Source organism: Takifugu flavidus, chromosome 22 (genome assembly GCF_003711565.1).
Source record: "Takifugu flavidus isolate HTHZ2018 chromosome 22, ASM371156v2, whole genome shotgun sequence".
In the NCBI taxonomy this organism is placed as follows: Eukaryota; Metazoa; Chordata; class Actinopteri; order Tetraodontiformes; family Tetraodontidae; genus Takifugu; species Takifugu flavidus.
Genome location: NC_079541.1, coordinates 9,710,369 through 9,723,402, shown reverse-complemented (window position 1 = coordinate 9,723,402; position 13,034 = coordinate 9,710,369). Strand labels below are relative to the sequence as shown.

Genomic DNA, 13,034 nt, shown 5'->3' with positions numbered 1-13,034 from the left:
GAATGAAGAAAGAATAGAAAGAAAAAAGTGGGCTTATTGTTAGTTCTATGTAATTTTGCAATGAGTTTACTGGCCCGGCCCACTTGAGATCAGATTAAGCTGTATTCGGCCCCCAGACCAAAATGAGTTTGACACCCTTGTCCTAGATTCTAGAACCTTGTCCCACAGGCCTCAGGTAGCTTTGCTCTGGTCAGTCAGCTGATCATTAAAGTTTCATTATCTTCGAATTTCAAACCTGACAACAAATGATTTCTGTCACAGCTGTGGGCAATCATGGTGAGCCGCTTCGCCCCGCGCACCTGTTGTGCATCAGGACACTAATGAGCCCCCTTCTTAATCCCCGGAGGCACACCTGCTCCCTGCCAGATCGTTATTCGTTCCCGATGACTTTCCAGCGTTTTCCTGTTTGTCTGCCTGCCCGGTTCCGACCTTGCCTCTTCCTGACTATTCTGTTTTGCCTGCTCCCCAGTAAATCTGTCTGCCTTCTGCCTGATCTCGACCTTGCCTGTCCCGGACTATTCTGTTCTGCTCGATCCCCGGAGAATCCTGTCTGTTGTCTGTTTCTGACAATAAAGCGGTGTTCAGCCAGACTCGTGTGTCGCATTTGGGTTCTTATCTGGTTCCTGACAGATTTCATGTGTATTTAACTGAACATTATTAACTTTGGAAACATTTCATGATGCCAACAGACTCAACAAACTCATTAAAAAGCCAGGGTCTGTTGTTGGCTGAAATCTTGCAAATTTGGACGAGGTGGTGAGGGACAGGATGGTGTTGAAATTGCGGACAATCATGGACAATCCCTCCCACCCCCTCCATAACACAGTGGACAAACTGAGAAGCAGCGTCAGCAACAGACTCCTGCAGCCTCGCTGCTCTAAGGAACGGTACAGGAAGTCCTTCCTGCCGTCCGCCATTAAACTCTATAATTCATCCAAACCCACTCAACAACAATAATTGTTTAATGTTTATGTTGTTTTTTTTCTTCTATATTTATGTATATATTCTTATATGTATATATTTATATATATGCTTATTAATATGTGCTGTATATATGCGTTCTAATCTTATTTGTATTTATTTATTCTGTTTCTATACTTTGTAAATACAAAACCTAGTCTATAGTTATATTAATCCACGTTAAGCTGCTACTACAATTCAATTTCCCTACGGGGATGAATAAAGTACATCTTGAATCTTGAATTTCATGTTCTAATGCTAAACTAGGATTATTGTTCAACTTTGACCTCTTCCATCAGCACCGTGGGGTTATGTCCTCAGAAAAGAGGAGAATAATGTGGCAGCCAGAGTTCAACACGGTGGAGGTTCCATGATGGTCTGAGGTTCCAGCCCCTGAGGAATGACACATAGAAACAAAGGACAACCAAGGCTCTTGCTTCACACATGTGATCCAGGAGTTTTTAATAAATGACTGATAAATGACTACAATCGGTCGTCACAAATGATGTTCTTCACAGATTAAAACACCAACGTACGAAGGGATGGAACCTTTGCATTCGTGGACAGGCGGCTGGAGCAGCCGCTCAGGACAGCATGGTAGTAATACCGCTCTACTCTGGAATGGCTTTGTAATAACAGGTGTTACAACAGAAATGATGTGACATGAAACTGAAATGTTTGTGTACTTGCATTCTTTATATGCAGCATATAAAATCCTTAATCACATCCATTTAAACAAGTAGGTGTGAAACTAATAGGAGAAGGAAGTGTTTGTACCCGGCAGACGTCTCCCCTGTTCACCCCCCTCTTCTCATAAAAGGGTCCCGCCCCCTACTGTTCACCTGTTTACCTTCTACTGAACTGAGCTGTGATCAGAACTCGTTAGTAAAAAGATATTACAAAGAACTCGGAAAAAAGAGGAGAGAAGGTGTTGAGGAACCTGAGTTTTTTTTTCCGTTTCTTTTCCACCATGTTGTCAGTCCTGTCAGAAAAATATTGACATGATTTGTAAGATTTGAGTTCTGTCCACACAAAAGCGTGAGACGTCTGTACAAACTGAGCTCTACCCTACATATGCTTCATATTAAGGTACTCGGTACCACTTGGGTAAGTTGCAGTTGGTTTTACGCTGAATATAGACGTTTAAGGGGTTAAGACCTTTCGTGGTCAAGAAAAGGTGCATCACATGTCCAGTAAATGGTGGCTAATCGTTACACTAGTGTGTCTCAAGAGACTAAAAAGAATTGTGAAAAATTCAGTGGTAGCTCCTTTGGAGCCGTCAGGCCGGCTAATTCTACATCCCTGAGCAAGGACACTGGTCATTCAGTCTAAGCTTAGGCACAGGAAAACTGGAAAGCAATCTGCCCTCTTCTCTGTCAGCCCAAACTCCCCCTCTGACCAAAGAAGAGACGATGGGAGCTGCAGTCCGGGGCTTCCAGCAAGGCATCAGTGCTGAGGACGGTAGGAGCTGTAATATCTAGGATAGAGCGGCGTGTAATGAGAAGAGTGGCCATAGGAGCTGGAGGTGCTGGGGCTGAGGTAGGAGCTAGACGACGCAAAACCAGAAGAGGAGCTGTAGTAGGTGGAGGGGTAAGAAGAGGAGGAGAGAGGAGTGTTTAAGCCAGAAGGACGAGCCAAGGTGGACACGGGGCGGTTTCTGGGCGAGAGGCTCCATGTCAATCGTCTGACACCCTGAAGAGGGGACCGATACGGAGAGGAAGGAGCCGATCCTGGCTGACTTTGTCTTGGGGTGGTGGATGTGTGAGAGGCGTATGAGTCTGGGCTGTAGTGCCGCAACAGGCCACTGCTATGTAGGGGCACTTGAGACAGGTTGGAGTCAACCGCATGTGTCCTCATCCCCAAACTCCACTGAGAGTGACACTCCCTTGGAGGAGGTGTAGATGGTGTTTCGCTTGAGAAATAGGAGGAGGGGGTCCCCGGTAGCGGCGATTTCTCCGGTGCAGCTGCACCACCTGAAGAGGTATTCAGTGGTGAGGAAGGATGGGGTGTGTGTGAAGTAGGGGAGACGACAGTGACAGCAGATGAAACCACATCAGCTGGGCTAATGGATGCTGCAGGATCAGCAGGAACCTTTGGTGCAGGAGCAGTAAGGCCTGAAGAGGAAAGGCCAGCTGAGTCTAAATTGGACACCTGGGTGCAAGCTGCAGGATTGATTTTGGGGTTGCTGGTCTTCCTGCGATTCAGTCTAACCCCATGGCTATGGCTGGTCAGCTCTTGATCGAAAGCCAGGTCCTCCAGGCGCTGGGTGAGGGCCAGTTTCTGCTGGATAGCCATGCGCAGGAGGGAGTTCAGCGTCTTCTTCTCGTCCTCGGCAGCAGCCAGCTGCCTCTGCATTTCATCCAGCTGGATCACGTACTCGTCACACCTGAGGGAGGGAAAACGTAGACTCAACTGGGTGCCAGCACAGAGGTGACCTCAAAGATAGATTTCATCTTATTTAGAACCGAGCACAGTTGCCTTGTGTTTGGCTGACTTAGTTCAGCAGTCACATGACTTTCTGTAGAACCCAAGCCTGTTTATTGCTGACCTAGTTGCAAACATGGCCCGCACAGAGGAGAAGGTGGCAGCGTCCTCCTTTAGGTCCTTCAGCTCGTTCCTGAGTTTCTTCATGGTGTCGGTCACCATGGATTTCTCTGCCTCGTACTTGCTCTTCAGGTTGGCCAGAGCGCCCTCTGCTGCCTACAAGAAAACACACATAGAGATAACCGAGTGTGTTGTTTCTCCCTTCCAACTTCAATCAAATGCAGGTCTGGGCTCACCTGTTTGTTAGCCTTCAGCACCAGTCTGAGGGTCGCTATCTGCTCTGTCTTTGTGCTGAGCACAGCCTTGAGTTTCATCATTTCCTCCATGCAGCTTTCTTTATCCCGGTCTAGGAGAGGGGCCAGTTCCCTGGCTGCAGCTCTCTGTCTGGAGAGCTGCAGAGACCTGTCCACAGCCCGCTGGAGGTGCTTCACCTGGGGAGTAAGACATGAACAAATAAGAGGACAAAACAGGTTTTATCCACAACCACGTCAACTCTTCAGAGGTGTGTTCCCCTGGCAGAGAAGATAGTCAGAGGAAGTAGGCGCAAGCATTTCAAGAACTCTACCTGGTCTCTGATGATTGCATTGAGATTGTAGATGTTCATGGGCTCCTTGCGGAGCTCGCCAGCTGGTTCCAGGGCAGGAGATGACGATGAGGAGGAGGAGGAGGAGGCGCTAATGCTGGGTGAGCTGGGTGGTGGTGTACACGGCGTGTGGTGAACATCCCTGTCCACCTCCTTCTCCTCTCTTCCTCCATCCCCAGATAAGCTCTCCTTGGATGGGGAGTCCTGTGACTCCTCAGGAGCAGAGAGTGTTGAGGAGGCTGTGGCCAGTCGCCTGGCAAGGCGTGGTGTGAGGAGAATTCTGCTGCTGTCTGATGACATCGCTTTAAGACTGGCATTGAGGCCCCTGAGTCCCCTGCCCTGTCTGAAGGGAACCAAAAGTTAGAGTGAGGACAACATCAATCGCAGAACAAGCTTGTTTTTGTTGTTTTGGGTTTCTAGGATCTTAAAGAGTTGATAAAGTAAAACTATGTACTGAATCGAGAGTAAACAACTGTAAGATGGTGGCCATCTTAAGAGCTGAACACCTCTGGAGCAAACAGACCTGTAGTAGTCCAGCATCACCCGGTTGGGTGTTTCATTGTTGCACAGACAGACGTGATGGTACAGCTGCGCGAGCTCCTCGCTCAGCATCACCAGCTCGTCCTGAGCTGCATTCAAGGCCACCTGGCTCTCCCCACTTATGGCCAGAGCTTTGTGTAGCTCTGATTCCTGGCTGGATATCTACGAGAAGGAGGACATGCTTTGACTCTTCAACTACCTTCTGTTGAGTCAGTCACAGTCAGAAGAATGGGGTTACCTTCTGCTGGGCCTCTTGATAGCTCTGCTCCAATGAGGAAAGCTTCCTCCTCAGCTTTTCAAGCTGATCAGTGGGCCTGGGTTTATCATCTCCTGCTCTTTCTGCACACTCGGCCAGTCTATCTTTGAGGGCTTTCACTTCTGCCTTCAGCTCCACCACCTCTGTCACAGCCACACGGTACTTGCATTGCAGAATCTCCAAACTTGGATTCTGGTAAGAAAATATCTGACTTTTGCTGAAAGTCTCTCCCTCACCCGTTCCTCCATGCTCCCCAGACTGCTCCTCTTCACCCTGGCCCAGCTGCCGCAGAGCCTCATTGTGAAGCTGAGAGGTGGGACTGGTTTGAGCTTCCTGGTTTGAATGGGCCGGATTTTGCTGCGAACGGTGAAGGGTGATGATTTTCTTGCTGAGGAGAAGCATCTTCTCATGTTGCTCATTTAAGGCCCCCTGGGTATGATGGAGCTGAGTCTGGGACTCCTGCAGGCTGGTCATCAGAGCTGCGTTCTCACACTCTACCTGTGCAAAAAAATATGTTTTTTTCTTTTATTCATATGCACAATGATTAAACACAAAAACTAGATTTAATCATACAAAGAGTTATTTGTATGATTAAATATAGTTTTATATCTATGAATATATAGCTATGAAATCCTGCGGGTCCCAAACTGAATTCCCTCCGGCCCCTGGCTTGGCCTACATATTCTGTCCATAAATATTATACAAAGGGCAGCCCTGCCGAAGTCCAACATACACCGGAAATGGGTCTGACTTACTGACGGCAATCCAAACACAGCTCCTGCTTCAATCGTACAGAGATCGAATGGCCCTTAGCAGAGGGCCCCAGTCCCCATACTTGTGGAGCACCCCCCGTCACAGGATACCTGTTGGGGACACAGTCCAATGCTTTTTCCAGATCAATAAAACACATGGTGTCTGGTTGAACAAACGCCCATAACCTTCAAACACCCTGTGGAGGGTATTTGGAGGCTAATCCAGTTTTCCACTGCCAGGATGAAAAAGACATTGTTCCTCCTGAAACCATGGTCCGACAATCAGCTGAATTCTCCTCTCTAGTACACTGAAGTAGACCTTCCCTCTGAGGCTAAAGGTGTGATTCCCCCTATAGTCGGAACACTCCGTCCAGTCTCCCTTGATTTGCCACTCCAGAGGCACCGTTCCGAAATGCCACATGATGCTGCACAGGCGTGTCAACCAAGGCAGCCCTACAACAGCCAGGTATTCGAGGTGGATCTCATCCATCCCCAACGCTTTGTCACCGATGGAGGATGATGGAGTCCACCTCAGAGTCCCCCGCCTCTGCTTCCTCGGTGGAAGGTGTATCAATGGGATTGAGGAGCTCCTCGAAGTATTTCTGTCTCCAGGACAGTGCACAGTGTCCACAACCAGGTGCCCACTACCCGGTTATGGGTTTTCTGCCACGAATGGCACCAGAGACCGTGCGTCCACAGCTTAAAGCTGCCATGTTAACAATGGAGGCAGAGAACATGCTCAACGCTGACTCAATGTCCCTAGCCTCCCTCGGAATCTGGGAGAAGCTCTTCCAGAGGTGGGACTTGAGGACCTCCCTGACAGAGAGCTCAGCCAGATATTCCCAAAAGAACTTCTTAATGCATTTGGGTCTGCTCGGTCTGTCCAACTTTCTCCCTTTTAGCCCTATAGCCACAGTTTTGATCTGAGAATTGAGTCGTCATGGCCCCCAGCCACAACTGGCACCCAAACCACATTGCACCAGCCCCTCATAGATCTTCCTGCAGGTGGTGAGCTTACTGGAAGGTGGACCCGCGTCGCCATTTTGGGCTGAGCTCGGTCAGGTCCCGTGGGCGGAGGCCTGGCCACCAGGAGCTCGCCTATAAGCCCCAACCCCAGACCTGGTTCCAGAGTGGGGTAACGGCAATCCAGGTGACATAAACATCCTTGCTGTTATGTTTGTTGTCATGGTGGGTAGATGAAACACCTTTGGTCTGGCCCGTCACCTAAGACCCTGCCATGGGAGACCCTATCAGGGGCATAACAGCCCTAGACAATTTACCTCCCAGGATCATTGGGGCACACAATAATAGAAATGGGTGTGTAGTTGTTAAAAACCCTGGGTTCACATTCCTCAAAGAGAGATCAGACCTTTGCTGCATCACAGGATCACAGGTTTGCCAAAGAAGAGACCTGCATCCTTTCACAGCTTAACCTTAATTTCATGAATATTGGGATTTACAATAATGGTGATCACTTTGTTCACTGTAGGACATTCAGAATGACAGACCAATAAATAGTCTCTGTGGGATTATTAGATGGTCAGACCTAATGGAGAGTCTGCACTGCTCATCCCTAAACTTGGATAGGAACTTTGCAGGCACCTTTTCCTTTTCAATAGTTCACGAATAATAAATATAAATATCAATTTTGAGGCTCAAAAGTGGACGGCTCTCATTTCTTACGTCTACAACAGATGAATAAAAGATGATTTTTTTCATTGGTGTCATAAACCTCATCCCGATTTACCTTTTCAACCATTCCTGTAAAGCTTTTCTGATGTTATCTTTGTTAAACTTGCAGAAACTTGTTCTGACATTTGGAACCTTCTGTTTGAAACTTTTGTTACAGTGATATGAAATAAAGGAAAGTTTACTGGCTAATCTAAGGTATGAGATAAAATGTTCTGGCTGCCAGTGGCTGTTTCACAGGTCACTCTAGTTGGCGTAAAAAATAGGAAGAAGAAGTAAGACATTTAGGAAATGAACAGTCTCAGAACAATTCTCATAATCTAGGAGTCTGATGATAACTTTATGTTGACAACATCAAGTGAAGCAGTGAGTGTTATAATCAGCCCTGTCTGTGGAGAAAACAAAGGATTCTTCTTTTTCTTCAGACTCCATGTAGACCTTGTGCTGCTGATCACATTTTAGTTAGTCGGGGTAGAGGTTGGGGTTGGGTTAGGAGTAGGGGTTGGGGTAGGAGTAGAGGTAGGGTTTGGGTTAGGGGTAAGGGTTAGTTCCTTATTATCAGAATGTTTTATGAGCAGTCTTGGATCCCTCAGTAGCGGTTGAGCTAGTCAACATTTTTTCAACTGGAAAGACTGAAAAACTCACTGTCACCAGCTGTTGCTTGAGTTTCTGGATCTCCGGCAGGTTCATCTCACTGAAGAGGTCTGATTTGATGTTGCCCTCACCTGTCCAACCTGGCCCTTGGTACTCTCCGTTAGTCCGGGATATCGGTCCTGAAGCTGATCCAGGACCATCCTGAAAGTGGCCGTTATACCTAACAGCAAAGTAAACCACAGGCTTTAGAACGGCTGTTTGGCTGATAAATATGTGGTCATCATAACACCACAAACAGGCAGCTTTAGTGGACCACACCACTGATGTAAAGACTAGCAGACATTCAGCTGTGGCGACATTATGATTAAATATGACTTGTCCTCCAACAGGGGGCGACGTTCACCTCAGTGGCTCCTCAGCATTCGGGGACTGCAGCGCGGTCGGGGTGGCACTGCCACTGGGTGGGGCCGAGGTGAATTTCAGGTGAGCGCTACCAGTGTACGCTACATCGCACATGTTCAGATGGTTGACCAGCTCTCGGCGCAGGTGGTTCTTCTGCTCACGCTCACTCTTCAGAGACTCCAGCGCCTCCTCCAGCTGACCATCTGAGATGTCCTTCAAACGCACTGCATCCTGGAGCTGACAGTTCAGGACTTCTGTTTCCTCCTCCAGGACTTTGAGCTCGTGCTTCAGGCCCTCAAACTCCACCTAGAGGGGCAGGAAGAGGACTTTGTTGAGTCATGTATGTTTCAACAGCTGAATGGGCTCACTTATCTGTACCTGATTCTGTTTGAGGGTTGATACCAGTTTCTGTAAGGAGATGTTCTCTTCCTCCAGCTCAGTGTAGTCCTGAAGGAGCCGGGACTCTCGTTCTTTGTACTCTCGGATCTCCTCCCTCATCCGGCAGCGCTGCAGCTCCAACATCTCCTTACTCTGCTGAGACAGTTCAGATGGAGCTGCTGTAACCAAAAGCTCAGAAACACGAGCACACACTATGGGAAGGGAATATTAAAGTCTGGGGCAGGGTTAGCATGTAGAATATTCCCAGACGTGGATTTGTTTCGATCCACCCTCATTAAGACCTACTTCATGGTAATGCAGTATGTTGGGCCAAAAATACTAAATATGCATTTGTCAAGTCTTTTATTTCAGCTAGAGAACAAAAACACAGTAATTCTGTGTTTGGATGAGGCCTCCTGCTCATTCCTGTCTGATGTTTGCTTCACGTTGAGCTGGTTGTTTCAGCTGAAGCTGCTTCGCTCAATCAAAAACCTTGTTTTGAAAACTACTTTTTTCTTGTCTTGTTTTTCATACTCAAACTTCCCTGCCAGAGGGACATTTTGTTCCATCCTCATGGGACTGGTTCTTCTGAGGAGTAATGTTGGAGCACTGTGCTCACCAGTGACTACAGTTGCACATGTATGTCTTACGGGCCCTAAAAGTTGTTCATCAATTTTAATTTAACCTTAAACATAAGGGTCCCTAGTCCTAGCACATGTAGAGTACCTCTCTTAGCTCCTGCAGAACAGTACTTAGGTGCTCGTTGTCGGCCAAAGCGTTGGAGGCAGTGGCCCGGCAGTGCTTCATCTCTGCCTGGAGCTCCAGGAGGCGACCCCTGTAGTAGGTCTCCCTGGAAGCACACTCCTGCAACAGTGTCTCCTCATTGGTCTCCCCATCTTCCGCCACCTTACGCTGCACAGAGTAGGCCTGGCCAAAAGCCTGGAACAGAGAAGAAGCTAGTTATAGAGAACTGCTCTGATCATCATGAACATTAGAGTCTGACCCTGATCCAGAACAAGGCTTCATTCATTTAAAAGCCCTTCACAGCTTCCAGGAGTTCACTTTATTCCCAAGTCATCCACACACGTGACTGAAGTGTCTGCGTATGTTCACGGATGTGAGGAAGCATCAGTGTGTTTGAGCATCTGCATGTGTCCATAGAAGCTTTTGCTTCTTCTCATTCCTGAGCTCTCATGCTGGTCTTCTTCATATCTCAGTTTGAGGTCCGTAGGCGGTCCTGTAGTCATTATATTTAGATCTCAGCTTTGCTTCTCTTTGGTCAGCTCAGCCAGGAGGAGGAAGAGGAGGATGAGGAAGAGCAAGACTTGACTTTATTAATCCCACAGAGAAGAAATTAGTGTTTTTCAGTCTGAATGAGAAGGAGGATGGACGCTGCTGGGATAAATCATTGATAGAAGAATCTATTTATATCACATGAGATGTGCTCTCCGTGGCCCCGTGTGTCTCACAAAGAAGACAGGTCAGGTCTGCTGCTGGTTCCCAACTGTGATCTCTTCACACAAGAGGCATTTCTACAACAATAAGTTTAAAGAAATGACCCATTCAAGGTTTAATCTCACCTGGCGTGAATCCACAGCAGCGCTTTTCTTGCCTCAACACAGGAAGTGGAGGAACAGAGTTAGCGTGCGGTCGTTATGTTGTCCGGCCCGTGTCTAACATGCATCAAAGTGCACAAGCGTCTCTTCTTCACCGTGCACGTTCACTCCAGGCCTCCATGTTGTGCCTCAGTGGACAAATATAATAAATGTCTTCTATATTGTCTTTCAGGTGGACACAGTCAGATGAGCCTCTCTTTTTGGAGCCTCGCCGTATTGATCAGGCCTTTACTTACTTCCTGCTGGCACGAGCGGACGGATTCGAAGATAAAGGAGATTCTTTGTTCCAATGACGGTCCCTCCTCCACCCACTCGGGTAAATAAAGAAGAAGAATGTCTCGTTATCAGGATCCATGTGGAGATTAGCCACACGCCACATGCTTCGTCTCATTATTACAATTGGAGAAAATGCTAAGTGCTAATGGCTGACCAGAGCTATGATTTAAAGACCTCTTTATGAGGTCAGACTAGAACAGGCATGGGCAAACTAAGGCCCGGGGGCCACATGCGGCCCGTTTAACGTTTTAATCCGGCCCCCAAACTTGAAAAATTAAATGAATAAACCTTGTTAATGTTAAATTTTCACTGCAATTCTGGTGTTTTCCCACTAGAAAAAAGACAGTCAGGAGGAGAGTGATGGTGATATCCTGAAGGATACAGAACTTTCAGTGCTTAAAATAGAAATGGTTATTAATTATTTTTAAAAAGGCACATTTTATTCATTTGATTTTAAGTGTTTTAAGACTCATTCCAAAGTCAGATATTTTGTTGTAATGCTTCTCTTCATTTTCATTTGAAATTAAAGCACATGTTTTCTCCATATCCAAATGTGTATTTTTTCTCCAATGAGGTGAGGTTACCAAAGCACTCCATCCATCCATCTGCTCCTGGTCCGGCCCCTTTGTCAAATGTTAGAACCCATTGTGGCCCACGAATCAAAATGTTTGCCCACCCCTGGACTAGAATCTAGTTTTTCTCCCTGTGGCGTCAGTCAATGATGGATTTACAGTAACTTGAACAAAAGAAAATAGGAAATGTTGAAATTTTAAGCTCACTCTTAAAATGACTCACATGTACTTAAATATCTGCTCTTCATCTAACGCCATTAATCTGAATTCTGGGTGTCAAAGGGTTTTGTTATCATAGCGTCTGTCTGTCTGTTTTGGGGTTGTTTTGACATGGTCGCTTATGTAATTTTCTATTGCAGGATTTGGAGATGTGAGGTTCGACTGTCTTCTTGTCTGTTGTGTAACTTCGGGACTGAGCTGAAATTTCTCCATCGTTCTGATGCTTAACGCACCCATGTTAATGAATGTGCTTTGACCCAATTCAATACGCTAAGAAGTGAAATGAAATAGTAACTAAGTTATTAAGAGTTGAGCGTATAAAGTCCTGCTGTGTTTTAGTTTATCAGTAAAGCTAATTGAAAATGTGATACTTGTGTTTTGTAATTTGATTACTATAATCAAAGCATGCCGAGTATTTTTCATGTGACTGCGTTTATTATGTTGGAGGTATTTAGGTCATTATGTAGAGGACTATCCAGAGTACTTATTCCATCATTATAGCCTCCATCCTTGCATATTCTTATAAAAGTGATTTATAATGTAAAAGATGTGAGCCATGGGCACCCCAGTCCCCTAGCCCTAACCATGAGTTAGCCCATGCTGGAGATGACTCAGCTCCTTCTTGGAGGAGCGGACCGTACCTCCTGCAGCTGTCCAAGCTCCAGCCGAAGCGCCTCCTGCTCGGCCTCCAGTTCTCCGCACTGCTGTTTGAGCCTCTGGTTCTCCTCCAGGACCACCAGCCCACACTCCGCCGCTCGGATCTTCTCTCGGTTGGCCTCCACCAGCTCCCGGCTCAGACGCTCCACCTCAGCGCGGCAGTGCTGCGCCGTTTCCACACATCCGGCTCCACCTGCGGCCATCATCCCCTGTCCTGTCCTGTCCTGTCCTGTCCTGTCCTCCCGATGGAGGGGCGGGGGAGAACTAGACGACAGCCCCGCAGCACCCCCGAGGATTCTCAGCGCAGCTTCAGAGCCGACGGTCAGAACAAAGGACCTCAGGAAACAATAGAAGCCGTCCCATTACTGGACCACTGGCAGCACCCTCGGCCGCAGCCTGGTGATGCAGCGGCTCGTCTTACGCATCCTCTCCCCTCCCTCCGCTCTGCATTTTTGCTTATTCACCGGTGTCGGGGCGCCACTGCTGCCTGGTGCCGCGGAGCAAGGCATACTGGCTTCCTCGGAGCAGATGCGCACAGGTCGGAGAGCGGCCAGAGAAGGAGCGGAGCTGACATGCGCCCTGAAGACCGTCATCTCATCGGCTGGGGAACGTGTTAGGCGTCCCCAGGCTCCACCGGAAAGGCTCCTTTAATCAAGATATCAACCCTAAAAAAGCGACGGCCAATATTTATTCACTTGAGGTGTGACTGACGAATGAAAAGACGAAGGTTTTGACTCTTCAGAGTCATCAAAAAAACGGGAAATTGTGAATGTATGGCAAAAGAAACGAGTATAATAAAAAATAAACAATTGCACGAATGAGCAGTTTAAGATTCGACACCATCTCTGATCATTTGAATGAAAACTAGAAGCTCATCCTTGATATTAAAGACATTGAGTTTAAATCCTCAATAATTCATATGCGTACACAAAATTACATTAAACGCAAGTAAACGTGCTTTTATATTTGAAGTTAGTGTTTACTTCCGACGGGTGC

At 47.2% G+C, this 13,034-nt stretch overlaps 1 protein-coding gene across 5 annotated transcripts; it reads right to left on the bottom strand.

Moving 5' to 3' along the window:
- Positions 1 to 1,405: 1,405 nt before the first annotated feature.
- Positions 1,406 to 12,907, bottom strand: LOC130519256 (protein bicaudal D homolog 1-like). 5 transcript variants are annotated; one of them, XM_057022509.1, is made up of 12 exons: positions 12,023 to 12,907; positions 9,425 to 9,637; positions 8,699 to 8,854; positions 8,322 to 8,626; positions 7,970 to 8,138; positions 5,120 to 5,381; positions 4,866 to 5,026; positions 4,611 to 4,789; positions 4,070 to 4,430; positions 3,741 to 3,935; positions 3,509 to 3,660; positions 1,406 to 3,346 (listed from the first exon to the last, which is right to left on the bottom strand). In XM_057022509.1, the coding sequence occupies exons 1-12, from the start codon at positions 12,242 to 12,244 to the stop codon at positions 2,407 to 2,409; spliced, it is 3,315 nt and encodes a 1,104-aa protein (XP_056878489.1). In that variant the 5' UTR covers positions 12,245 to 12,907; the 3' UTR covers positions 1,406 to 2,406. The 5 variants fall into 5 exon arrangements, with proteins under 5 accessions (XP_056878489.1, XP_056878491.1, XP_056878492.1 ...); XM_057022511.1 differs by adding an exon at positions 10,279 to 10,625 and having other exon boundaries at positions 4,866 to 5,381; positions 12,023 to 12,317; XM_057022512.1 differs by adding an exon at positions 10,279 to 10,625 and having other exon boundaries at positions 4,866 to 5,381; positions 8,699 to 8,851; positions 12,023 to 12,317.
- Positions 12,908 to 13,034: the final 127 nt, after the last annotated feature.